The sequence below is a fragment of the Mustela lutreola genome, chromosome 8 (genome assembly GCF_030435805.1).
Source record: "Mustela lutreola isolate mMusLut2 chromosome 8, mMusLut2.pri, whole genome shotgun sequence".
NCBI classification, from domain to species: domain Eukaryota; kingdom Metazoa; phylum Chordata; class Mammalia; order Carnivora; family Mustelidae; genus Mustela; species Mustela lutreola.
The window spans coordinates 41,899,190-41,927,159 of NC_081297.1; the positions used below are offsets into that span (position 1 = coordinate 41,899,190).

General features: G+C 46.4%; 1 protein-coding gene across 10 annotated transcripts in view; it reads left to right on the forward strand.

Annotated features, from left to right (window-relative positions):
• Positions 1 to 13,553: 13,553 nt before the first annotated feature.
• The window catches only part of ADA2 (adenosine deaminase 2), a 39,319-nt gene continuing 24,902 nt past the window's right edge, over positions 13,554 to 27,970 (forward strand). For 7 of the 10 annotated variants that reach the window (XR_009356578.1, XR_009356577.1, XM_059184338.1 and 4 more), the window contains exons 1-5: positions 13,554 to 13,706; positions 14,317 to 14,488; positions 17,903 to 18,232; positions 19,414 to 19,639; positions 21,402 to 21,612. Coding sequence is in view for 8 of the 10 variants with exons in the window: in XM_059184338.1 (XP_059040321.1) it covers positions 17,917 to 18,232; positions 19,414 to 19,639; positions 21,402 to 21,612 (753 nt within the window). In the remaining 2 variants the exon portion in view is untranslated. Of the gene's footprint in view, positions 13,707 to 14,316; positions 14,489 to 17,902; positions 18,233 to 19,413; positions 19,640 to 21,401; positions 21,613 to 27,553; positions 27,937 to 27,970 lie in introns of those variants that run through there. The other 3 variants (XM_059184339.1, XM_059184343.1, XM_059184345.1) reach the window with 3 other exon arrangements.

The window sequence follows — 27,970 nt, forward strand, 5'->3', positions numbered from 1 at the left end:
AGTCAGATTTGAGCAGGAGCAGAAGTCCAGGCCACTAAGGCAAGCACTTTCCATTTGCTTTGAGCTCCTGCCTCCGGATTCTGGGGTAGGACCTTCCTCGCCTACTTTTGCCCCAACTGACCACTTGGATTTCTGGACAAAGTCAAAATCTTCTTTGTCACCCTTTAGTTACTGTCCCCAGGAATCTGATCCTCTTTCTTCATGCTGGCTTGCCCCTAGACTTTTGTATCAACTTTCCCAGGGTCTTGCATCCCCTTTCTCTGCTTGGCCCTGGTGGGTTTTTTTATCATGCACTGGGGCCCACCCAGGTGGCCCCTTCCCTCCAGCCTCAGTCAGCTCATCACCCTGACAAAAACTGCATTTAAAGATTCATTATTTCATTTGCATATAAAAGGTAATCCTTTCTGCCCCGGAGCAATTAGTTTCTTGTATTCCATCTTTAAAAATATTTAAGCCCCCCTCATATTTGCATTTTAACACAGACTCTGCAGGTCCCATATCTGGAGGTGGGGTCGCCCCAGATCTCTCCATTTAGTTTGGAGGTAAGGGAATGCTGCCTGGGAGGGCGCTCTGAAGTAGGACAATTCCAGATGCAAATTGATGTTCTTGGTTAGTTGGGGGTGGTGAGGGGTTGGCACATACAACCCCCAAGCCTGGATCTTGAGCCCAGAAAGACTGACCCTACCCTAATCACCAGCATGACTGAGAGGCTGTGGGGAAGTGTTTAGAGGGGCTTGGGTCAGTGTTGAAAAGTAGGTCCTAATTGTGGGGGATGTTCTTCTTCTTCTTCTTTTTTTTAAAGATTATATTTGTTTGAGGGGCACCTGGGTGGCTCAGTGGGTTAAAGCCTCTGCCTTCAGCTCAGGTCGTGATCCCAGGGTCCTGGGATTGAGCCCCGCATCGGGCTCTCTGCTCGTCAGGGAGCCTGCTTCCTCCTTCCTCTCTGCCTGCCTCTTCTGCCTACTTGTGACCTCTGTCTGTCAAATAAATAAATAAAACCTTGGGGGCGCCTGGGTGGCTCAGTGGGTTAAGCCTCTGCCTTCGGCTCAGGTCATGATCTCGGGGTCCTGGGATTAAGCCCCGCATCGGGCTTTCTGTTCTGCAGGAAGCCTGCTTCCTTCTCTCTCTGCCTATCTCTCTGCCTACCTTGTGATCTCTCTCTGTGATAAATAAATAAATAAAATTTAAAAAAAAAATCTTCAAAACACACACACACAGACAACACCAAAAAAAAAAAAAAAAAAAAAAAGTGGGGCGCCTGGGTGGCTCAGTGGGTTAAGCCGCTGCCTTCGGCTCAGGTCATGATCTCAGAGTCCTGGGATCGAGTCCCGCATCGGGCTCTCTGCTCAGCAGGGAGCCTGCTTCCCTCTCTCTCTCTCTCTGTCTGCCTCTCCATCTACTTGTGATTTCTCTGTCAAATAAATAAATAAAATCTTTAAAAAAAAAAAAAAAAAAAAAGATATTTATTTGAGAGAGAGAGCACACATGTGAGAGAGCTTAAACAGGGGGAGCAGCAGAGGGACAGAAGCAGGCTCCATCCTGGGACGCCAGGATCATGAACCAAGCCAAAGGCAGATGCTTAACTGACTGAGCCACCCAAGGTCCCTGGTGGAGGTACTGTAAACCCTATTTAGGGAAGGTTTTGAGACTGACTGACATGGCCCTTTTCTTCATCTTGACCCACCTCTTGCATTTGAACTGGTCTCTGGGGTAACTTACCCTCAGCTTGGAACTTCTGGTCTATCACCATCCACAGACCGTTTTCCTGCAGGGGACCGCAGTTTCTCTCCATGAATTAGAGCCGCAAACACGTTTTCACCTGCATCTGGAGAGGGCAGTAAGGAGAGGGTGTGGGCCTCAGAGGCTACAGGCCCACACCTCGTAGCTGGTTTCCTGGGCTCCGCCCGTGGCTGCCGTGTCTCTCCTTAGGGGAAACTGCAGGCATGGAGGCATTCCTCTCTCTCTGTGCTCTCGGAGCAGAGGAACCGGGCAGTATCCTCTGAACTGCTGTGCCACATTGGAAGCACAGTCCCGAGAGAGTCCCTGAGGTTGGTGGTAAGCATAGGGGCTCTTGAAGATGGGTGGAGGAAACGTGATAATGTTCGAGGGAGGACGATGGAGATGAGGGCAGAGGAGAGGAAGTGCTCTTCTCCTGTTCTCTCTACTTTCCCTTTCTCTTCTCTCCAGTTCAGCAACCATCAAGCACCATTTAAATACGCCTCGAAATAAACCTTTATACTTGGAGCTCTGCTCCGCGTGCCTTTGCTGAATTCCGTCCCTGGTAAGCCTGCACTGGGGAGCAGAAGAGTATGGATGGGCCCAGTGTAGGATGAGGAAAGCACAAGGTCATGTCATTTCCTCCTTAGATATCTCCCTCCTTCTTCCTCCGGTTGTTGCTCGGGGTCGCGTTGCTCAGGGTGGCGTCAAATCTCACCTCCTTTATGGGGCTGTCACCAACTCCCCTCCCTGACTCCAAAAGAATTTGGATCTTTTATGTGTGTAGATAGTGCCACAGAATGCTATTTACTTTTCCACGTGGACCCGTCTCCCGAAATGCAGTGGTTTTTAGCTCTGGCTACACATGAGAACCACTAGGGAAGCTTTTAAAATACCAGTACCCAAGTCTGCAGCCCAGGGATATGGTTTAATTGGTCTGGGGGTGGGGCTTAGCTGTGTGAACCCTGTAAAAGTTTTCCAGGTAATTCTAATGTGCAGTCTAGATTGAGAACTGGAGAGCTGGGCCCAGCCTTTTATAGGGCTTTCTTCTGTCTGCATGAATGGAAGCATTGACCGTTGACCTTTGGAAAGCAAGTGGCCTGAGAACTGATACTGGCCCCTGGGCAGTCGTGGGGGGAAGGGCAAATAGAAGTGTCCAGTAGGAAGGTGGTGAGGGCACATGTGGTGGATGTGGTCAGCTCATTCTCCCCATGTGCGATGTATATGGATGGCCTTTTGGCTCCTCTTGGTGAAGAAGACTGAGGTTCATGTGCATTCCTTGTTCCAGAACCCCTCTGCCCTCCTAATGATCCTTCCTATGCCTTATTTATTTTTCACACACTTTCTGTTTTCTTCCCCTGGAGGGCTTTAAGCAAAGGGCAGATATAGTAAAGTGGTCCTCGCTCAGCCACTGACTGTGTGACCTGGATGGAGTTTTTTAAGTTCCCCAGACTTCAGGTTCCTTACCTGCCAAATGGGGATGAACGGTTTGCTCACCTCCTGAGGCTTACTGTGAGCATCACAGGAAGCCATCCCTGTCCTAGGCTGAGCCACCCTACAGGCTCAGGGGATAGTGCTATCGCTGTTTTTACCTGGTCCCAACACTTGGTGGCTGCGGAACTGACTAGATGGGTTGCCTATTGAAGCCTCGGGGCCTCAGTGTCCACACCTTCCCCAAATAGGACAATAATAGGTTCTTCACAGATTTGGAAGGCTCAGGAGGTAAAGGGCAGAGCACAAAAGAGGCAGTCAGGAAGCAGGGATCCTTGCCCTTCTCACGGTGCCTCTTGTCTCTCTGTGTCTCCTTGTACAGGTCCTCCCATGATCCTCCTGAATAGTCATAGATTGGGAGGTTCTAGTTGGAGTTTTGGGGCTAAAGAGGAGGTGGAGAGATAGAGAACAGTGGTAAGGAAGTGCACTCTGGGGATAAAAGACCTGCTTAAATCAGAGTAACAGAGACCAGCAAGGAACAGCTCTGAGCCCCTGTTTCCGATGCTCCCTCAGTGACAAGAACTGAAGCCTGAAAGAGGTAAGGGATACTGTGTGGCTTCTTTCATTCACTTACTCACACTGAGCAAACACCAATGGCGTGGTTGTAATGTGCCAAGCACGTGCTTGGTGAGCCAGAGTCTCTGCCTTCAGACAAGGTGCTTCCTCGTGGTAGAAACACATAGGTACCTGGAAAATTGCAATGGGTGTGAGTGCTGAGATCGGGGGCTGAGCATGGGAGGGACACCTGACTGGCCCCTGAACTTGGTTTTTGTCCTGGGGGAGGGGACCAGGTCTTCTGAGAGTAAAAGCAGTGCAAGCTGAGATTGGAAAGTAGGAGTTGGCCAGGCGAAGGGGAAGGAAAACCTTTTCTTGGCTTGTTCAGGGAGTGGTGAAGAATTTGGTGTGACCAGCAGGAGACTGTCGGGGGAGCAATAAAACTAGTGAGCTGTTCTGGGAGACTTTTGGAAGGTTTTTAGAAGAGTGACATGATCTGATTTATTTTACTGACATCTCTTCTTCTGAGAGGAGAAAATCCCAAAGAGCTCATGCTGTACAGGTAGAGGAACAGAATGGAATCCTTGGAGGAGACAATACTCAGAGAAGTGAGGGCGCCCGGCTGGCTCACAGATATCTCCCTCAGTCAGTGGAGTGTGCAACTCTTGATCTCAGGTCGTGAGTTTAAGCCCTACATTGGGCATAGCACTTCCTTTAAAAAAAAAAAAAAAGGTGGATGTCTGGGTTTCCAAAGCAGTTGGCTCTTTCCCTTCCGTGTTCAAGGATAACACAGCCCCCCTCAGCCCAGGATGTACAGGAAGTCCTACGGTTGCCTGGTCAACAGATGGTAATGAAAGTCCTTCACCCCAAGAAGTCTAAGGTCCTTGTGTCTATAGCAGAGAAAATGCTGGCCAAAAACACACAGTTACACTAGCGGCCATTTCTTGTCTTTGGATTCAGAAACCACTTTGAAGGTAGCAAGACACTGGTATTGGCATGACTGACTCTCTGAACTAGCCAGAGCAAAGGGCCAGAGTACAGGCTCACAAGATGTGACAGGTGTAATAAACAAAAAACTGGAACTCCACCCCCCAAAAATAGGAAAAGAAAAATAAGAATGGAACAAAGAAAACCATAGAGAGGGCAAAGGTAAATTTTGGTGCTTGCAAAGAGTGTGTTGGAGACTAGAAACCAAAGAATGGAAGAGTAGGTGACTCTGAGATAAGACCTGATTCCTAGAGATACTTCAGTGTTTCACCAAAGATGGATAAAATGAAATACAAACAAGATCAGCCAGCCCAGGCTTATCAATAGGCCATTCCCTCCTAGGCTACCATGTGTGATTGTGCAGCATGAGCACTGCATAATTCTAGGGGGCACCACTTACATCACTGACATAGACTTATCTATTTATTACAGCAATTGTTCACAGACGGCACAGGCCATGTTGGTGAACAGCTGTGTTGACTGGCCCCCCTTTACTAGATACTCTACTCTCATTTCCCTCTTCTCTATTACACCAACTTGAGAAGACCCACGTGTCTATTACATGCTACAAATACTCAGAATTTTCTTTTCCTCTGTACTTTCTTTCATGCAATCATTCATTCATCATTCATTCATTCACGTGTCCATTCCTGCCTGCTCACTTGCTTGCCGGCACATGTTTTTTGGACATCTACTCTGAGCGTGGCACCAATATACCTACATGACACAGCAGTAAACAACCCTCAGAAAGCCCTCAAGCAGCTTCCAATCTAATGTGAAGATGCATATTAAACAATCATGGAAATCTGTAGATACGCAATTATAAATTGGAGTACATACTGCAGAAGAAAAGACAAGGATATAATGAAGAGTGTCCCAGAGGAACTCTATTTAGATGGCAGAGTGTTCATGGAAAGGTTCGCTGGGCAGAAGCATTTGCACTGGGACCTGGTAGAGAAGGGGAACAGCCATTCCAGGCAAAGGGAATCACCTTGAAAAGTCTGAGAAAAGCAAGGGTTCGCCACATGTGAAATGCTACAGGAAGGTTGGTCAGTGGGCAAAAGGGAGCAGGTGGGGGAGAGGGTGGAGAGAGAGTCCCAGGACCAGATAGAACATGGCCCTAGTGGGTCAAGAAGAGGAGTTGGGGTAGATTTTGAAAGGTTTTCAGCAGGGAGGGACATAAGGACCATGCTGAGATTTTGTGCTTTTAGAGCTAGAAAATAAATAGAAAGGGGACAAAAGTGAAAGCTCAGGAAATAGAGCAGATGAGAGATGCTGGGGCCTCATGTTGGGATGGTGGAGCTGGAAGACACGGGTGATGGGGCACCAGGCAGGGACTGGTGAAGGTTTGGTAGGGGAGATGTGGCCAGCGTCAGCCAGCTCTTTATCTAAGGGGGAATCAGGTCTTTGACAGAAGCAATTAAGTGGATGGAGGTGCCACATAATGAGGAGGGGAAAACTGGAAGACAATTGGGCTTTGTGGGGACAGGTAGTAAAAAACGTCAGTATGAGTGAGTTTGGGTTTGAGAGGTCAGAGTTTGCTCAGTTACTCTTCACAACATCATGAGACATGAGCTTAAGGGCTTCTCTCTACGCGGTATCCCTTTCAGTGTTTGTATTCCAACAAGAAAGGCGGTAAAAATAAATATTTATTGAACACCTACTATGTGCCAACATCCTGTTAAGTACTGCAAAGTCAGCAAGGAACAAGGTAACATGGAAGGAAGAGGAGTAAGTTCTGGGGAATGTGACATACAGCATAGTGACTATAGTTAACAGCAGTGTCTTATTTATTAAAGTTGTTAAGAGGAGAATCTTGGGTGTTTTTAACACACACACACACACACACACACACCCCGAATGGTTACTATGTGAGATGATGGATGTGTTAACTAACCTTATTAGAGCAATTATTTCACAATACATGTATATATCAAGTCATCATGTTGGACAAATTAAACGTACAAATGTCATTTGTCAGTTAATTTCAGTAAAGCTGGAAAAAAAGTAAGTACATTTAGGAAAAAAAACCCCCAAAAAACAAAAAAACACTGAAGGCAGTAGAACAGAGTGGGAAGAGCATGCTCCTTGGAGTCTGTGTGCCTGGCAACAAATATTTCACTGAGTCTGGGCTGTGCTTCAGAATCTGTAAAATGGGCAGATTACTCACCTTGCAGAGTTGTCCCGAGGACCACTGCTGCTAGTGCATTTGAGCATAGTGTCTGGTACACAGTAAGTGCTAAAGAAATGGTAACGATTTTTTTTTTTTTTTTTTTTTTTTTGACAGTGAGAGATCACAAGTAAGCAGAGAGGCAGGCAGAGCGAGGAGGAAGCAGGCTCCTGGCTGAGCAGAGAGCCCGATGCGGGGCTCAATCCCAGGACCCTGGAATCATGACCTGAGCCGAAGGCAGAGGCTTTAACCCACTGAGCCATCCAGGCGCCCCTGAAATGTTAATGATTTTTGAACATATATTTACTAAGTGTTGCAATCTAATGAATGGAGAAGCTAGACACTGAGCAAATAACTTTGGAGAGTGATCACTCGGTCTTCCTTTTCAGAGTTTGCTCGGTCTTCCTTTTCAGAGTTTGCCTCATAGAATCTTGAAACGGGTCCTCTGCAGGAATTCTCCAGTCCTCGGTGAGTGCCGAACTGTTGAGCTCTGCTGGGGTGTGTCTGTGTGCAACACCGCTCATTTCTCCACTCCACAAGGTCCCTGGACGGGCTGGCTCAGCAGCCAGAGAAAAAGGAAGAAGACTAGGGCCATGCACTCCCACCCCTGGTTCAGGAGTCAGAATGTTTTAGACTCACGCCTCCCTTGCAGCCCCCACGCCAGTCATTCCGTGCTCTCCAGAGGCTGTGCTCTTCAGGCCTTTCAGCCGAATCGTTTGGCATCTTCCTCCATACCCCTCATAACTGTTTCTACTGCTCCCCTTCTTGATTTATTCTGTTTTAGGCGTGAGCGGCAGGCTTCCTGCTCCAGAAAGTTTCGTCTCTCTCAGCTTTCCTTCTACTTCTACCACCACACCCTAATTTTTCTATCCCTCCATCATCCTGATGGATTTATATGATTTTGTCAGCTCTATGTTCAGGGCTGTCTTAGGGATCCTGTTTAGACACGGCTAAGCTGTGTGGTTCACTGTGATAACTCTCCCCTATCACCACAATTTTGTGTTTTATGGAGTTAGTCACTGTTTTTTGTTTTTAACTTAGTTTTCTGTCTTTTCCCTTTAGTCATCCCCAGATTCTCTTCTCTGAAACTCCTCTTGTGTTGGATCTTGGTCTCCCGGGTCCCCTGAATTACTTTTTTCTGGTTCACCCTCTTGTTTTATTTTTATTTTTTTAAGATTTTATTTATTTATTTGACAAAGACACAGCGAGAGAGGGAACACAAGCATGGGGAGTGGAAGAGGGAGAAGCAGGCTTCCCGCTGAGCAGGGAGCCCAACGTGGGGCTTGATCCCAGGACTCTGGGATCATGGCCTGAGCGGAAGGCAGATGCTTAACCACAGAGCCACCCAGGAACCCCCAACCCTCTTTTTTTAGATGAGGTGGATTTCTTTACTTTGTCCCCAGTGTTCTGCACTCTCACCACCATGGCCTTGCCCAGGTTCATTTTCAGCTATCTTGTGGGCCTTCCAAGGACCCTTTGAGTCTAGATTCACTGTCTCTCTGTTCTAAGATATTTTCTTGAATTATTTCTTTGGCATTTCTCCACTCTGTTTTCTGTTTCTGGAACATGATGTTTTCATACCTTTGATTTTTTTCAACTGTTTATACTTTTAAAAAAAATCCTTTCCTGGGGTGCCTGGGTGGCTCAGTCGTTTAAGCATTTGCCTTTGACTCGGGTCATGATCCCAGGGTCCCTGGATCAAGTCTTGTGTCAGGCCCCCTGTTCAGTGGGGGGTCTGCTTCTCCTTCTCCCTCTGCCCCTCCACTCATGCTCTCACTTTCTCAAATAAATAAATTTTAAAAATAATAATAATAATAATAAATAAATAAATCTTTCCCTTCCACTTTTTCTTTTCTTTGTCTTTTTGTTCTGCCTTCTGGAAGATGTTAACTTTATCATTCAACTTTTCTGTAGTTTTTCATTCTTACTTTCCATTATTTGTGTGGAATTGAGTTTTCACTCTTTGACTCTCCCTTCTTTATAACATCCTGTCCTTGTTTTATAGGTATGACATCTTCTCTTACCTCTCCAAGACTAATATATTAGATGGAGTTTTCTTCTCTCTCCCATTCTCTTTCCTTCAAGATACTTTTTGCTCTGTCATAAAATAGCATATCTCAAGTGTAGCAGCTCCTGGATGTCTGCTTATATTTAAGAGTGGGCTAGGTGGGGTAGGGGCACCTGGTGGCTCAGTTGGTTAAGCCTCTGCCTTCAACTCAGGTCATGATCCCAGGGCCAGGACCCTTTTGAGCAGGGAACCTGCTTCTCCCTCTTCTCCTGCTCTGTTCTCTGTCACTGTCTCTTTCCCTCTCAAATGAGTAAATAAAATATTAAAAAAAAATGAGTGGGGTAATAAAAGGATGCTACAAGCTCTGTGTATTTGGGGGAGGGGTGGTTGTTGGCCATGCCTTGTGCTATAAAGTGATCTGGCAAGTCCCTGTCTGTATCTATAGGGCTATTGTCAGGGGCTGGTGAAGGCCCCAGCGGAAGGCTTTTCTCTTTTCTTCACTGTGGGTATGAAGCTGGTTGCTGATGTCAGGGAGACTAGTAGGGGAAAAGTCTTGTTAAGTGTGTAAAATTTCAATATTATCTTCATTTTTAGTAGGGTACGCCTTCCTTAAGTAGGTTAGAAACTGTTTCTCTTCCCCCAAAGAAATCTGCAGTGATCTTCTAAACAGAGTTGGGAAAGAATGTCTGTAGCTCTATGGATTTTGTCTTTGTGTTTAAAGGGTCTAATTTGGGTGGGCCTGACTGGCTTAGTCGTGGGATGATCCCAGGGTTGATTTCAGCTCAGGTCATGATCCCAGGGTCGTGAGATTGAGCCCCATGTGGGGCTCCACGCTGACCATGGAGCCTGTTTAAGATTCTCTCTCCCTCTGCCTCTTCCACCTCTTGTGCACTTTCTCTCCCTAAAAAAAAAAAAAGTGAGAGAGATATTTTTATGTGTATTATTGTATTATTTAACATACACACACAAACTTACTTGGTAAAAAACTTAGGAAGAACATGTTATTCTTCCCTTATTGGAGATAAAGGCATTAAGCTCATAGATGTTAAGAATTTTTTTGGTGGGGGGTGCCTGGGTGGCTCAGTAGGTTAAGCCTCTGCCTTCGGCTCAGGTCATGATGTCTCAGGGTCCTGGAATGGAGCCCCACATCAGGCTCTCTGGTCAGCAGGGAGCCTGATTCCCCCCTCTCTCTGCCTGCCTCTCTGCCTACTTGTGATCTCTCTGTCACATAAATAAGTAAAATCTGTCACACAACAATTCCTTGAAAGAGCTAATTTTTTGCTTCCTGAAAAACTTTGGTTATTAAAAGCACAAGCTCCCAGTATCTAGAAAAATCATGTTATGCCTGATAATATCTGTTTCTGTGTCCCATCTTTGGGAATTGGGCTCTCCTCCAGGGATCTGCCCTTCTGTCTTGAGGGGCACTCCCCCACACCAGTGGCTCTCCATCACCCTGAAGACCTCCTGTTTCCTTGCTGCCAGGGAAGGCTGTAGGTGGGAACTTCCAAGTCCAGCTGTGGGACCTTGAGCAAGTTAGCAACCTCCCCACCCCCACCCCGGTGTTTCAGTGCCCTCACTTGTCAAGGAGAGGTAGCAATTTATAAGATCACTGCAAGAATTAGATTAGTAAATATATATAATTCTCAATAAACTTTAGCAATTAGTATTTCATTTTTCTAAACTCTGGGATCAGAGAACCTTATTTATCTTCTCTAGAAGTGGTATAACCAGCACTGTAAACCTTCCACTGTAGGTAACGCTCCTATAGTTTGCTGTAGGTTACATATAGCAATGGCATATAATTCATGGTATTGAGGGGACAAAACAATGTTTTAAAGAAAATACCTCTCATGGGCACCTGGGTGGCTCAGTTGTTAAGCATGTGCCTTTGGCTCAGGTCATGATCCTAGGGTCCTGGGATTAAACCCCACTCTGAGGAAAGCCTGCTTCTCCTTCTCCCTCTCCCTGTGCTTGTGTTCTCTCTCTCTCTCTCTCTGTCAAATAAATAAATAAAATTTAAAAAACAAAAAAAGAAAGAAAAGAAAAGAAAATACCTCTCAAAAATTTGTGTTAGCCATACACCATCTTTAATTCTTTTTTTTTTTTTTTTTAAAGATTTTATTTATTTATTTGACAGAGAGAAATCACAAGTAGGTAGAGAGGCAGGCAGAGAGAGAGAGGAGGAAGCAGGCTCCCTGCCGAGCAGAGAGCCCGATGCGGGACTCGATCCCAGGACCCTGAGATCATGACCCGAGCCGAAGGCAGCGGCTTAACCACTGAGCCACCCAGGCGCCCCACCATCTTTAATTCTAAAAACCTCTCCTGTCTCCAGTTTTGGGGTCATAACCTGCCTGTCCTTTCAGACTTCATCCATTTAGGTTAAGCTTTGAAATCACCAAAAGATGCTTGGGTCCCCTTTTTCTGCCCTGTAGATTTTTCAGATTCTGAAACAAGGCCAGCTCTGCTTCTGATGGTTGTCTTCAATAAAGCATAAATAGCAGAGCCCTATTCTACATTTTATGATCTCTGCGCTTGGCAGAATTTTCTTCCAGAACGGCCTCACCCTTTTACACCAGGGCGTGCTGTCGTCGGATGGCACACCTCTTCTGCTACTCGTGCTTACTGCCACAGCCGCAAAGAGGCTGGTGGCTCAGAAGGCCAAGAGGTTTGCAGGTTCCGCTGATGAGTCTCCTTGTTCAGTTCATTGTTTCTGATCCTGTGTCCAGGAGTGCGGTCCCAGCCATTCCCCCCTCTGCTTCTGTCTCAATAGCTGGGGCCTCCACTCCCCTGGTCCAAACAGCTTCTGCCTGAGGCAGTAACCTCAGCCTCAAGACCCACAGCCGTCCCCTGGCTTTCTGCCCTTCCCTGCCAAGTCATGAGCCGGGAGTCTCCAGAGCCAATCCTTTGAGATGTGAACATTAGGTCTTATATTTAACCAAAGGTTTTGGAAAGAAAAGCTTTATCTTAGTTTTGCTCTGGTATCTTAAAAAATCTTCTAGGGTGCCTGGGTGGCTCAGTTGGTTAGGTGACGTGATCTGGGATCACGTCATGATCCCAGATCCTGGAATCAAGTCCCCCATGGGTCTCCCTGCTTGGTGGGGAGCCTGCTTCTCCCTCTCCTGCCCATCCCTCTGCTTGTGCTTTCTCTCTGTCAAATAAACAAATACAATCTTAAAAAAACAAATTCTAATGATTTATGTTCAAATTGGTGATTTTTTTCCTTCCTATCCTTCCGTAGGTCAGTTTGATCTGTCTTTACCACTTGTTTGTTTCTTCTGTTTTCACGGACTTGTAAACAAATTAATCTTGAACTTGTGATGAGGGAATTGCTAGTTCTTCTGTATTTTCACTTTTGAATTTCTTCTTGTTTATGAAACAGATGACCTTTTTACTTTTTGGAGAAGATGATGGCCAGGGGCCCCAGGGTTCCAGACGTTTAGGAACAGCAGAAGTGGAACTACTGAGGGTTTGTGGGTGTCTGTGGGGCAGAAGGCCATGAGAGGGGGCTGGGAAGGAGGGGTACTCGGCAAGTTTGTGGAGCAGGCGTGTGTTGCTGAAGTCACTGGTACAGTTTCACCCTTCTTTTTTTTTAAGATTTTATTTATTTATTTGACAGACAAAGATCACAAGTAGGCAGAGAGGCAGGCAGAGAGGGTGGGGGGGGAAGCAGGCTCCCTGATGAGCAGGGAACCCCATGTGGGGCTCAATCCCAGGACCCTGAGATCATGACCTGAGCCGAAGGCAGAGGCTTTAACCACTGAGCCACCCAGGTGTCCTGACCCTTCTATTTTAGCTTGACTTGGATGATATGTCACAAGAGTTATTTCTAAAAGTAGGAACGGCTGCTATCTCTTGAGAACTTACAATGCACGGGGCACTTAGCCTGCATTCTCACAGTGGACGGCGTGTAGTCCTTACTTTGATGACCTCTATTTTCAGATCAGGACATTGGAGTATAGAGAGTTTAAATAACATGGCCAAGGCCACACAGCTGTGAAAGGCCAGACCAGTGTGCAAAGGTAGGTCTGACTCCGGCATCGGGGTGTCAGGGCTTGGGCCTCCTCTGCTCTCTCTCCAGAAACTTCTGCCTCTTGCCTTCTCGCCCGTCCTCCCCGCCCCCTTGCTCTTGCCTCACACCTCCCTACTTTCTCAACGGTCCCGCCCCCAGATCCCTGAATTGTTCCCCTAAAGCATTTACCTTCTTTTATATCTACCTTTTCACCCTGTGTCTAGAGGGTTGCTTCAGGATCCATGACCACATTTGGAGGAGAGGAGAGCTATTCTCTGCAAAGTTTATGAGCAAATTTTGGATTGCCTCCTTGTGGTGCTTGTTATCTAAAACTATGCTCTGGACCCTACAAAGACACCTCAAACACAAATACACAGGTATCCTCCCCCAAGCAAACAGAAGCCTACACACACACATAAACTCACACAAACACACAGACACACACAGACATGCATATAACTGCCTCACAAACACATACATAACCTCTGCATGCATTAACCCACATGTACACTCACACAGATGTTTGTAACTCCCACACACATACACGTGACCACACACACATACACACACAGAGATCACCGCACAAGCACGTAAGTGTGCACATGGACACACACGCACGTAAATGCATATTCTCAGGCCTCCTTGCTGCCTCAGCTCAGCCAGACCCTGCCTTCCTTGCCTCTCTCTGGAGGCCTGAGCAATGTGAGGCGGGAGGAAGTGAAACCTGCCCTGACAGGAAGTGAAAACAGGATGGTGAGCTTTTCTGGTGCTTGTGACACAGCTGTCGGGGGACTCAGCAAACAGTCTGCAGTTTCTGGAGCTGCTCTGAGGTACCTGGGATCCCCTGGGGTGGGGGTCTATTTCATGAGGTTACGGTAGGGAGTAGGGTCGCTGGCACTTGGGCTCTGTTTCCCAGCTGGCTGCCCTCCCTGCCCCCACTGCAAGTGGGCCTGTGCCTTCCAGAGGGGAGGAATGGCATAGCCTGGCCCCACAATAGGCTTTTGAAATGGTTGTGGACCCCAGGACACTGACTTGGAGTCCTAGAGGCACATGGTCTATTTCTTTGTTCTTACCCTGGGGACAAACTATAGTGTCTTCATGCACCCTCTTTTAAAGGTAAAAGACACTTTTCATGAGGAGAGAGATGAAGTAAATTTAGTGACAAGTGTTCTAGAGATGACTTTTCCTGATGCTCAGTCAGCCTTGGCCAGGACCGGTGTTAGATAAGCTTTTGTCTGTCAGGCCAAGAAAAGTCCTGGAATGCTGGGCCACACAACTGCTTCTGGGGTCTGTGGAGATGGCAGAATTGGAGGCTGTGGTACTTAGTGGCCTCTGCTACATGTCAGTAAGGAAAGAGGGACAAGGGGCTGGGGCCATTGATTGGAGGACGCAGCATGGGATGGATGGGACAGTGACATATATGTCATTCTTCTCTTTTAGCTGTTGGCAAACACTGGTCTGAAGAGAGATTCAAAGACTTCATGAAGTTGCAGGGTTCTTCTAAAGTCCAGCTCTCTGATTAGGATGGTACACCTGCCATAGCTGTGGCACAAGAGTAAATAGTATCCTGTTCCTTCTGAAAATTCCCTCTTGGTGTCTGGTGTAGCTTAGAGTAAGTCAATAGCCCTGCAAAGAATCTGGGATATATTGTATTTCAATGATTAGCAAGCTTTTCACCTTCGTCATATCTCTGCAGCTCTCTTTACTTAATATCTTTCTATTAAAAAAAAAAAAAAAGATTGTATTTATTTATTTGAGAGAAGGAGTGAGCCAGAGAGAGAGAGAGAGCACAGCAGGGGGAGTAGGAGAGGGGGAAGCAGACTTGCTGCTGAGCAGGGAGCTCCTTGCCGGGCTCAATCCCAGGACCCTGGGATCATGACCGGAGTTGAAGGCAGAGGCTTAACCGACTGAGCCACCTAGTTGCCCCTCCTTAATATTTTTCTTTCAATTAACTTATTTTTAAATTTTTTAATTCAACCTAAACGGTGGTATTTTGTATCACTGATGATACTGGTATCCCACTTGGAGGCACTGATTTAGTGTAATTCACCCTTTTCACAAGTGAGAAAACTGAGACCCATAGACATTAAGCAGTTTGCCTAAGTCTCACTGTTGAAGACATCCTAATTTGGGACTGGTCATGAGGTCTTCCAGTTTATAGCCTTGATTCTTTCCAGGATACCATATCATACTTTCAAGTATGCAAAACAATTAATACCTATATTATATATCAATATATTATTAATTAATTATTATAGATATTGATTAATATTTATTAATTTATATATTATATTATATATGTTAATTGTTTAAGTAATCCCTATACCCAACATGGGGCTTAAACTCACAACCCTGAGATCAAGAGTCACATACTCCTCTCATTGACTCATGCAGACACTCCATAATTCTTTTTTTTTTTTTAAGATTTTATTTATTTAGGGGTGCCTGGGTGGCTCAGTGAGTTAGGGCCTCTGCCTTCAGCTCAGGTCATGATACCAGGGTCCTGGGAGGGAGTCCCGCATCGGGCTCTCTGCTTAGTGGGGAGCCTGCTTCCCCATCTCTCTCTGCCTGCCTCTCTGCCTACTTGTGATCTCTGTCTGTCAAATAGATGAATAAAATCTTTAAAAAAAAAAAAAGATTTTACTTATTTATTTGACAGACAGAGATCATAAGTAGGCAGAGAGGCAGGCAGGGGGTGGAAGCACGCTCCCTGCTGAGCAGAGAGACTGATGCTGCGGGGCGCAGGACCCTGGGATCATGACCTGAGCTGAAGGCAGAGGCTTAACCTACTGAGCCATCCAGGCGGCCTGACACCCCGTAATTCTTAAATGTAATTCACATAAATGACCCAGGTAGAGTGCCTGGCATGTGGAGACCCAATACAAGCTAGTTTCTTTCCTTCTCCCCTTAAATCCTTGCTCACTGCCAACCTGGACTAGCTACTCTCTAGAAGCTTTTAAGCAGCTTTTAGTGCTACCATTCTGAAATATCACAATGACTATCTTGGTGTAGCTATTGAGCAATTGCTTCTGCTTTGCTAGGAGCTCAACAACAAATCAGCTCATTAAACCAGAGTTAGGTCTTCTGTTCTGGCCCAATTTCTTCTACTATTTATTTATTTTTTTCTCCTATTTCTTCTTTTTTCTTCTGATATGTCTGTTATTTGGGATTGGGTTTCCTGAGTTAAAATCACCTCATTTGTTTCTTTCTTATTTTGTCCTAATTTTATTTTTTTTTTTTTAAGATTTTATTTATTTGACAGATCACAAGTAGGCAGAGAGGCAGGCAGAGAGAAAGGAGGAAGCAGGCCCCCCGCTGAGCAGAGAGCCCAATGCAGGGCTTGATCCCAGGACCCTGAGATCATGACCCGAGCTGAAGGCAGAGGCCTTAACCCATCGAGTCACCCAGGCGCACCTTATTTCGTCCTAATTTTAAAAAGATCGTCTTCAATTCCATCTTATAATATTGCTAGGAAATTTTAAAAATTTCAGCTTTTGTATTTTTAAAAAGATTTATTCACTTATTTATTTGAGAGAGAGAGAGTAAGAAAACATGGGGGGAGGAGCAGAGGGAGAGAGAGAGAGAATCTTTTTTTTTTTTTAATGATTTAAAAAATTTTTTTGTCAGAGAGACAGTGCAAAAGCACAAGCAGGGGAGTAACAAGCAGAGAGAGAAGCAGGCTGCCCCCTGAGCAAGGAGTCTGATATAGGGTTTGATCCCAGACACTGGAATCATAACCTGAGCTGCAGGCAGACGCTCAAATGACTGAGCCACCCAGGTGTCCCAGGAGAGAGAATCTTAAGCAGATTCCTTACTGAGCATGGAGCCTGATATAGGGTTCATTCTCACAACCTGAGACCACCACTGAGCCGAAAACAAGAGTCAGACACTTAACTAACTGTGTCACCCAGGAGCCCCTCAACCTTTGTATTTTTAATTTCTAAAAGCTGTTTTTCATTCTGTTTATTTTTAAATTTATTTATTTATTTATTTATTTATTGAGAGAGAGAGATAGAGAGAGAGATAGAGAGAGAGAGAGGGAGAGCACAGACAGGGGGAGCAGCAGAGGGAGAGGGAGAAGCAGACTCCCTGCTGAGCAGGGAACCAGACAGGGGGCTGGATCCCCGGATGCTGGGATCATGACCTGAGCTGAAGGCAGATTGCTCAATCAACTGAGCCACTCAGGTGCCCCTAATTTTTTTCAAATTTTTAAGTAATCTCTATGCCCACTGTGGGGCTTGAACTCACAACCCCAAGATCAAGAGTTACATGCCCAGGGCCTCTGCCTTCAGCTCAGGTCATAATCCCAGGGTCCTGGGATCGAGCCCTGCATCGGGCTCTCTGCTCAGCAGGGAGCCTGCTTCCCCCTCGCTCTCTCTGTGCTGCTCTGCCTACTTGTGATCTCTCTCTCTCTGTGTCAAAGAAATAAATAAAATCTTTAAAAAAAAAAAAAAAGAGTTACATGCCCTATGGACTGAGCCAGCAAGCCATTATATAAAAGAAATTACATTTTTTATAATTCCCTGTAGTTGTTTTATGGACACAGTATCTTTTCATATCCTTCTTAGGCTATTAAGTATGGTTCTTTTGAATTTTACTTTTATTTCATGCATTGTCTCTGTTTCTCTTTGTTTTTTGTTTTTGTGTTTTTCCTGAAGTTCCTTTATGATGCTGGAGATGTTCTTTGTGTGCCTTGTGAGCTCTTACTCTCTGATGATATTTAAAAGTGAAACACTAAAAATCTGATTGCAGTATACTCCTCTATGTGTGAACATGTCTCACTAACTGAAACGCTCTACTTTGTTCAAGGAGGGCTCATGGTGACTTATGATTTGGGAAACCCCTTTAGGTCTGTACCTGGAGGTCTTTTCTCTGCGAGCTTAGAGAAGTATGTTGCCTCCTGGTTACCTGAGAACAGAGTGGGAGAAGGAAAATCAGAGTTTGACACTTAAATCTGTCGATTTGCACTGATCTACTCCCTTCTTTAGCCATGTTGGGTTTCCATCTGAGCAATTTCCTCTTCCAGGCATCCCAGTGTCCATGGGTGGCCCATCGGGGTGGCCCGCCCTGATCTCCCTGCTTTTGGTGGTGGCGATACCTTTTTTCTGCTCAGCCATATCCATAGATGAAGCACGGACCCAGCTGTTGATGAGAGAGAAGATGCTGCAGCTGGGGGGACAGCTGGTGCTGACTGAGCAGGAGGAGCTGGCCAACGAGAGGCTCATGGCTCTCAAAAAGGCTGAGGTGGTGCAGGCCATGAAGATCCAGAATTTCCCTCCCAGCATCCACTTCTTCCAGGCCAAGAATCTCATCGAGAAAAGTGAGGTGTTTAGTATCCTGAAGAAGATGCCAAAAGGTAGAGGTTTGGAGGGGATGGTTTGCACATGCTGGGCAGGGAGGGGGAACTAAAATTGGAACTAGCATTGTTATTGGAGCTGTTGCTGTTGTAAATGGAGCAGGGAGGAGCACATGGACGGCTCAGCCCGTAGGGCATGGGACTCTTGATCTCAGGATTGTGAGTTCAGGGGCGCCTGGGTGGCTCAGTGGGTTAAAGCCTCTGCTTTCGGCTCAGGTCATGATCCCAGGGTCCTGGGATCGAGCCCCGCATCGGGCTCTCTGCTCAGCAGGGAGCCTGCTTCCTCCTCTCTCTCTGTCTGCCTCTCTGCCTACTTGTGATCTCTGTCTGTCAAATAAATAAATAAATCTTTAAAAAAAAAAAAAAGGATTGTGAGTTCAAGCCCCACATTGGATGTGGAGCCAATATTTATCATTATTATTTAAAAAATAATGATAAATAAGATAAAAATAAATAAATAAGTGGAGCAGTGAGAACCCCACTCCACTACGCTGCACCTTTGTTCTTCCTTGGCAAACATCCAAGGTGTCTTCTGGTTTACCAAAAGCCCAGCTTCAGAAGGGACTCTGCCTCAGAGAGACAGTGGGGAGTGGGAGCTGGGCTTTACTGTCTTTCCTGATAAAGCAGATGCCTCCACCCACAAGGCAGTGTCTGGGCCATAGGACCTACTGCTCCGTTCATGTCTTTGATTTGCCTCTTCTGCCTTTTCTCAGAGGCTAAGGTAACAAACAGGGTATGGTACGAACGAGCATCTTGGATAAATGCATTTCTAGTATGGTATGTCTAGAGCATATTTACATTAATTTTTTAAAGATTTTATTTAGTTGAGGGTGCCTGGGTGGCTTAGATGGTTAAGCTTCTGCCTTTGGTTCAGGTCATGATCCCGGGGTCCTAGGATTGAGTCCCACATCGGGCTCTCTGCTCAGTGGGGAGCCTGCTTCTCCCTCTGCCTCTCTGTCTGTGTCTCTCATGAATAAATAAATAGAGTCTTTATTAAAGAAAAAGATTTTATTTAGTTGAGAGAAAGAGAGTATGTGTGCAGGAGAGACAGTGTGTGCGTGAAAGAACACAAGCAGCAGAGAGGGAGAAGCAGGCTGCCCATCAAGCAGGGAATACAATGCGGGGTTGGATCACTTCACCTCTTTTGCTTCACCCCATCCCCTGCCCTTCTTCCCTTCCAGGGGCTGCCTTACATGTCCATGACTTCGGCATCCTGAGCATGAACTGGCTGGTAAAAAATGTCACCTATAGACCTCACTGTCATTTCTGTATCACCCCGAAGGGGGCCCTGAAGTTCAAATTTGCTTATCCAACACCCCCTACCCCTATGCCAGCAGAGTGTTCAGAGTGGGTTTTGCTGGAGAAATATCGAAAGGAGATGCAGAACGTCACTGAGTTTGACTACGGGTGAGTGTGGTTCCGAAAGAATGTGTCACGTGGCCTTAGGACGTAGTGGGTGGTGTGTGGGTGTGTCTTCCTTGGTACAAACCATATATGCAAATCGGACCTTAAAAAAAAATCACATTGGGGAGGGTATGTGCTTTGGTGAGTGCTGTGAAGTGTGTAAACCTGGCGATTCACAGTCCTGTACCCCTGGGGATAAAAATATATGTTTATAAAAAAAAATAAGGAGGCTTTTAACTTTATAAGATACTTTGCTTCACAAAAGCATTCAAATAGCAAGTTCCTGGTTCATTTAAAATCTCATTTGACCTGTAAGAGGTATTAACAGTAACACTATTGTTGCATCAGGTGAATTTTGCCTAGAAGCTTAATACCAGAAGGATGAAAAGCTCCCAGCTCCTGGAATAATGACAGTGCATTGGTGGGTGAAACAGCTTGAAAATGTTTTGTAGCAACTTCCCAACACACTTGTAAAGTGATATTATAAGTAATAGCTGTTTTCAGCATAGAATCATCTATAGAGTGCTTTTATGAGCTTACTTCCTTTTACGAATAAGAAATATAAAGCTCAAGGTTAAGGCCACAGAGCTAGTACATGGCTACTCAGGGGCAAAGCCTGGGTTGTGTAGTCCCCATATTTCCATCCTACCTCCTGTATTAGCTTGCCAGGGCTGCCATAACAGAATACTACAGACCAGGTGCCTTCAACAACAGAAATTTCTTTTCTTTTTCTTTTTGTAAAATATTTTATTTATTTATTTATTTTTAAAGATTTTATTTATTTATTTATTTATTTATTTATTTAACAGACAGAGATCACAGTAGGCAGACAGAGAGGAAGGGAAGCAGGCTCCCTGTTGAGCAGAGAGCCCCTTGCGGGGTGATCCCAGGACCCTGGGATCACTACCTAAGCCAAAGGCAGAGGCTTTAACCCTCTGAGCCACCCAGGCGCCCCTATTATTTATTTGACAGAGATCACAGGTAGGCAGAGAGGCAGGTGGGGGTGTGGGGGCGGGGGTTGGGGTGGAAGAAGGCTACTTGCTGAGCAGAAATCCCAATGTGGGGCTCGAATGCAGGACTCTGAGACCATGACCTGAGCTGAAGGCAGAGGCTTAACCCACTGAGCCACCCAGATGCCCCCCCAAATTTATTTTCTCACTGGTCTGGAAGCTAGACGTTAAAGATCAAGATTTTGGCATGTTTGATCTCTCCTGAGGCCTCTGTCCTTGGCTTGAAGATAGCGTGTCCTCACAGGGCCTTTCCCCTGTGTGTGTGACGCCTGTCACTGGTGTCCTTGATGCCAGTCCTAGTCTATGGGGCTCCTACCCTTATGACCTCATTTAACCTTCATTACCACTGAAAAGGCCCTATCTCCAAATATAGTCACATTGAGGGTTAGGATTTCAACATACAGATTTTAGGGTGTATAATTCCATGTATAACACACTGCCCCCCCAAAGAGAGGTTGGTCTAGAATAGAAGTACAGTGGGGTCAGACTGGCTAAGCATGCAGAAGGGAGCAGGAGAACCTGGTTAGTGGAAACATCCCACCTGAGCTGGGTCCTGAGGAGCACAAAGTAGGTCTCAGGGAGGGGCTCCATGAGAGAACCCAGGGTGCTTCCCGTGGCCTCTCATCACTGTTCACTATGATGCATCTGGGTTTGCTTCTGGTGGGAGAAGCAAGGTGGGCAAGAATCCTGCAGGTGCCTGAAGTTGATGGCTTGAAATATACCTCCTCAATTTACTGGTTTTGTGTCTTGGACAGACTGCTAAGGAATTTCACGCTGATGACCGAGAACCCAGAGGTGGATTATGCAAACCAAAATATCGTCTGGTCCAAGTTTCAAAGCATCTTCTTCACAATCTCTGGCCTTGTCCACTATGCACCGGTGTTCAGAGACTATATTTTCCAGGCTCTAGAGGAGTTCTACCAGGACAATGTGCTCTACCTGGAGCTCAGAGCCATGCTGCTCCCGGTGAGCCCAACTCTTTGCTCTGCTCTGGCTTGACTATCAAAATTTAGCTTCCCAGAGTCGCTCAAGACTACATTCTTGGTCCTGGGACAGCTGATGGGTCTGGCAAATGGATCACCCTGGTAGCACTGGGGAGAACAGATCGCAATGAGAGGGTTGCGGGCTGAGAGAGATGGGGACAGAGACTGGGAGAGTGGGGCAATAGCAGGTATGAGATAACAAGGCTGGGGGAGCAGGAGCAATGAGGAGGACTCTAGAGGTCTTCCTGACTGACCGTGTTGGGGTGAAGCTCTAGAGCCACTTGCTGGTGTTGAACTTGAGTTGAGTTGACTGGTGGTGACATTGATGGAGATAGGGGAAGTAAGAGGACAAGCAGGATGGGGAGGGAGAATAGAAATTTTGGTTTTGAACCTGTAGAATTGGAGGGGTCTATGAGATAATCCTGTGAAGATGTCTGGGAAATGGTGAAATATGACTGTGGAGCCCGGAGGAGAGTTCTAGCCTGGAAACAGATGTTTAACATTTGTCTGCAGAAAGGTAATTCTTCAAACTGTCAGAGGGGTGAGTTTCCCACAGAAGCTGTGAGTTGAAAAGAGGAGTGGGTCAAGAAAGGGGCCCAACAAACAAAAATAGGATGGAAAGTTCATGAAGTGGGCTGAGAAGGAGCCATTGTAGAAGGAGAGAACGAGGATGGTCTCCACGTTAGGGGACACATCGTTGAGGAGAGCAGCCCCAGGTGATCAGATGCTACTGGACCATTCTTTTGCGATGTCTGTTGGACAGAACTTCCCTGAAGACTATTTGTGGGAGGGATTTGGGTATTTTGGGAGTAGGCAGGATTTCTAAACGTTCCATTTGGTGCGCTCACCAAGAGTTTGAGCTGGTTAAATATTTTAAGTGGTTTGGGGAATGTGACCTTTGTGTAGAGCTCTCCCCTATATGGTATCCTAACTAGTCTGCTTATTCTCTGAAGTATTTGTTGAGCATATCAACGCCTTGGTGACTAACCTTCAAGTTTGTGGAAAAATCCACAGGGTGGCATTTTGGCTTTGTTACCATATTCCATGGTCTTTATAGGCTCAGAAATGTTATTGTTTGTACACTCAGAAGTGGCAGAGCTCCAGAGGACCAAAACACATTGACCAAATTCATAAAAGACAGAAGAATAAACAAGAAAGTCAGAGTGCTGGTTTTCAGAGAAAACTCTCAATTAGATTAGACTCCCTTCTTGACCAGCAAGTTCTCTCTCCTTGAGGGTAATTCTTAGCCTTTCCTGAAGCCAAGGTATAGCCAGAAGGATGTTGGTGAGCGGAGTGGGGAGCCCTATTGTCCCTGGGCTCTGAGAATTTAAGGGAGTCCGTAATAGCGTACTTAATCTTTGGAAAATCTGATGAAAATTATCACCCTTTTGCCAGGAGGGGGGAGAAAGTGCTACAATAAGTTGACTTTATTTATATAGTGTTTCCACATGTATCCGTATGTATCTATAAAATATTTTAGGAAACAATGCAATGTACAGAGATTCTGGTATTTTTGCATTCTAAAAAATTTTTAATTCTTGTTGGGACTCCTAAATTGATTTTACTCCCCCAGTTTGATCTAGAATGATCAAGGACCCTCTGATGAAGTATATGCCTGTCTCAAGAACCAGTAATTCCAGTTTGTGGGTCCAGGCTTCCTTTCCCTTCATTGGTGGCCAAGTTTCCTCAAGGCTCAACTCTCAGGACTGACCCACCCTTCTCCTGAGATATGTTAATATAATCCTTGAGCTTAGCTCAAGGCCAGCCTGGGAGGGCTGGGAAGAGTTGGCACTTAGCTAAGGGTGCCTATCACCATTGGGATCTGACTGCATTGTTTGGTAGTGAAAGCTCTGAGGACAGTTTTTGGGAAGTGGGAGAGGGGCTGACCTTTGTCCCTCAGTAGAGCTTTCCTCAGTTTTGTGAGCCAAGTAGATAAGACCTGGAGACAAAGGATCCTTTTACAGGAAGCCAGGGTCTATCCATCTATAAAGAGAAGAATTTCTAAAAGAGAGGAGCTGGCATTGGGCCTGGACTGTGTGGGGTAGAAGAAATTGCACCTCTCAAAACAATTTATTGCCAGGTTTGGGCCTGGAAAATCCTTTTCTCTCCAAGCATCCGCTCCACCCCCATCTAAGCCCTGTCCTCTCCTCTGGGTTCCACTGAAACTGGTTCTTAAGTCCGCCAACCCCTCCTTCGCCCCTGACCCGGGACTGTGGCAGCCCACATCTCCCTCTTTGCCTCCTAGAAATGTGGATTTCCGGCACCAGCATCTGTTGCCCCGTTATTTATGTCGGACTGTGAGATATTTCAGACCGGCACCACATCTTAGGTTGCTAAGAGGCACCAGTAGTGATAGTGATGCTTGCTGATGATGGTCCTCAAACTTGGCTGTTCAGATGAATCATCTGGATGTGCTCTTTAAAATTCGCCTTGGGCCCCAGCCTGCCGGGATTCTAGTTCTGTGCTCTTGAGTAGGGCCGGGAAGCCGCAGAATTAACTAGCGCTTCCCCTCCTCCCGATGATTCTAATGCAGATGATCTGACCCAGACCGCACTTGTAGCAAAGGCCGTCTTCGCCTTGACCTTTACAAAGCATTTGAGCTGCATAGCGAGCTTGCGTTTTATGGACGTGGAAACTGAGGCTCGGGAAGGTCAGAGAGCTCGGCCAAAATTGTGTTGGTGGTAAGGAGTGACTAGACAGAGGCCAGGGCGCTGGATTTCGTGAGCATTGAGGGACCCATGCTCCAGCTCAAAAGGAACTGCCAGAGAGGGCATGCGGCTTCCAGTCTCGCCCTTCCGCAGGGGATAGAGAGCCCCTGGGATTGGCTGAGCGGATGCTTCACCCAGAGCGGTGCTGGCCCCTGCTGGGGGGACCACTTCCTGTTGCGTAATCCCGGAGGCTTTCCCAGTGTGGAGCACCGGGGAGATAGCCCTTCAATCCTGTCAGAGCCCTGGGCGCCTTTGGGGGCGGAGGGCAGAGGAGGGAGGGGGAGGGGGAAATCGCAGAGGCTTTGGGTGTTGGTCGCTTTGAGGGCTGTGACTTTCATCTTGAGCTCGGTGGGGAAGCATTTAGGGGAAGATGCTGAGAAACTGGAGGGAAGGCAATAGTTTCCTGTCTCATCCCTCCCCTTTTTCGGCTGGACTGTTTTCTCCTTACCCCGCGGAGGAGTGGGCTCTGGGGGCATTTCACGTGGGGACCCTGACTAGCCCCTAACCTCTCCTCCCTCTCTGCCCACCCCCACCATCCTAGAAGGTTGGGATTTGGGATTCTGGAGAGGCTGAGGGGGATGGGATTTGAACATTTGTTCTGCTCTGACCCTGGAACAAAGGCCTCTTGCAATTGAGTCTCTGCCTTAATGCCCCCATTAGCCAGAGTAGGGGGAGCCGTCAGCACATTAACAACTAAAAACCGTCTGCACGGGAATCCTTTTGCTGAGCCGCACAACCTCCCCCTTCTAGCTTCTGGGGCTAATTCAGGGCCTGGGATGATGTTGATGGACTATCCTGGCTGCTCAGCCTCCTATTGTGTTACTAATGCTTGATAACAAAGGCTACTTGCCTCTAGCAACAGTTGCTAGGCGGGTCTTATCTCCTGGGCTCCAGTCCCTTCCCCCACTGCCAGAATCGGAGGCCCAGACTGGGTCCCGGCCAGGCTTCAGAGTGGAGCTGGTGTGAGACCCCAGAGGATTATCAACAGGAGATTGCCCTGCTGGCACTTCCTGACAGGAGGCCTTAGGAGAGAGACGTGTCAGTGGCCTAGAGAACCCACGATGGTCATCCTCAGACGTTTTCTTGGATACTGTCCCTTGTACAACCAACACTATTCAGGCAGGCTTCCCCTACCCACTCCCGCCCCCACTCTGGGGTTTTTCCTGGATTCTTGGCAGATCGTCCATTGAAAATTCCCACCTGGCTTGTTGCTGAAGTGACGTTACTGGTGTGACTCTGTGAGAATATTGACAAGCGAGGTTGGGGGGACCACCTTCACGGCTTCCCTTGATGATAGCACTTATCCTATTATGCTGTAATCAAGCATTTTCTTCTCTGTCAAGTCCACAAACACTGTAGATCTTAACCCTAGCTGTTCATTGTACATTAGGGGGAGGTTAAAATAAAAATAACCAGCTTTGATCTCAGAGATTCTGATATAATTAGTCCAGGGTGAAACCCAGGCATCTCCCTCCCCCAGGTTCTAATGTGTCCCAGAGCTGAGACACTGAGACCCCTACCTGCCACTGGAGTATAAAGGTAAAGACAGGGGCTGCTTTGGTGACAGGAGACACTGAGGGTCAGCAAGGTTCTGAAATTCGTCTTGACCTTTCTCAGCCTCAAAATCCTCACCTGTAAAGTGAATACTACCTGATAGTGTGGTTTTGAAGATTAAAGGAGATGATTATATAAGGCTGTTCGCATTACCTGGCACATAATAGAAGCTCAGTTAATGCAGGTGAAATGCATGGTGTTCCAGTTGTGTTGAGAGTTAGAAATTCTGAGTCCTGGCTTCTGGTCTGATACAAACTAATTGTGTGACTTTGAGCAACTGTCCAATCTCACATTTCCCTTCGGTTCCTTCCAGCTTCAAAATTCTATAATTCCACGATATCACAGACAATAAAATTTTGTAATCTTATATTGGCTTGTATAAATAGCCAACTTTATAGTTTCACAATTAAATTATAATGAACATGGGGTGCCTGGGTGGCTCAGTTGGTTAAGCAACTAACTTTGGCCCAGGTCATGATCCCAGAGTTCTGGGATTGAGCCTCCTGTCGGGCTCCCTGCTTATTGGGAAGCCTGCTTCTCCTTCTCCCTCTGCTACTTCCCCTGCTTGTGCTCTCCTGCTCTCTCTCTGTCAAATAAATAAATAAAATCTTAAAAAAATGAACTATAATGAAAATGGAGATCATAATCTACATTGAATCCAGTGTTTTCAACTCAAGGGGGCTTAGTATATGGATGTAGCAGCTTTGTATCACATGGTCTTAGGTCAATGACTCCCACCACCTACTTGTACTTACTAATTGTTAAATTCTTAGATATTAATTCATCTTCCTAGGGTAACTGCAGATTTTTTAGTTGTTTTTCTGTATCTGGTGATAATAATAAGATTGGTAATAGTAACAACATTATTATTAATTATCTTTTTTTGAAAAGTTTTCATTTATCTTTTTAAGTCATTTCTACACCCAGTGGGGGGCGCGAAGAGTCACATGCTCTTCGGGCTGAGCCAGCCAGGCGCCCTCATAGTTGCAATTTCTGAGTGCTCTACAAATATTAACTCATTTGATCCTTGTAGCGACCCTGGGAGGTATGATTTACTGGGGCAAAACATACCTCCACTGGGAGCCCCAACCCAGAAGGCTGCCCAGAGCCCCCTAACTAGGTGAGAACTTTCCTTGAGTGCCTGGCTTAGCAGCCGTGTTGTAACCGTTTAATGGGTAGTGGAATGGCTGTGAGGTTGTGAGGAGTTGCAGGTCTCCCCATGAAAAAAAGGTCTCTTGCTCCATGAAATGGGGGTGCTCTTGAGCATTCAGATCTTGCCCTGGGTGCTTCTGTAAAGTCCACAGTTTCTCAGCCAGAGGCCCAGGAGCACAAGGCCCTGGGCAGCCCCAGTTGTGATTTACTGAGTGAGACACCAAGAGACAAGGGCTTGGCATCTATAGCCCCAGGGGCCAGATTCCATCTTCGAGTCTCTCCATGCTATGGGAACTGGCAGTGGGATTGGAACCCTGCAAGGCAGGTGGCCCAGATTCTCCAGCAGTAAGTGCTGGAATGACAGAATTGATGGCTTGAAACTGTGGCCATATACAAACCCCCATCATGCCTCTGGTGTTTCATTTGCATATCTGTACCTACTTTTTTCATATGCCAAGTATCTTCTTTTAGACAAAATTGTCCTTTGTCTTTTTTTTTTTTTTTTTTAAGGTTCGTTTGTTTCCCTTCTGTTCTGCGATCAAGACTCTACCAACTCTAGACTCTACTGGCCACCCCTCCAATCTCCAACTATTCATCCCTTCTCTAAAAACGTGCTGCCTGGGGTTTAGTACTTTTGGAACTCCAAGCAGAGAGTGTTTTTCCTAAGTTAATGCTTATTTGTGGAGCTCCTACTCTGGTGCTGTGGGAGGGGAGGTGGAAAGAGCCAAAGGACTTGGACCCGGATCCTCCCTGTCATCGGTTTAGAATCCTGTGGGTGTGTCTGGGCAGGTGACTCAGTAATGACACAGCAGTCAAGGCGTGAGGAAGAATTCTGTTCTGCCCTTCTGCAAATCAGCTGGAGAATGCCAAGACAACTTCGAGTATCAATCTTGGTTTGTTTAATGCATTGTTCTCAAAATTTGACAC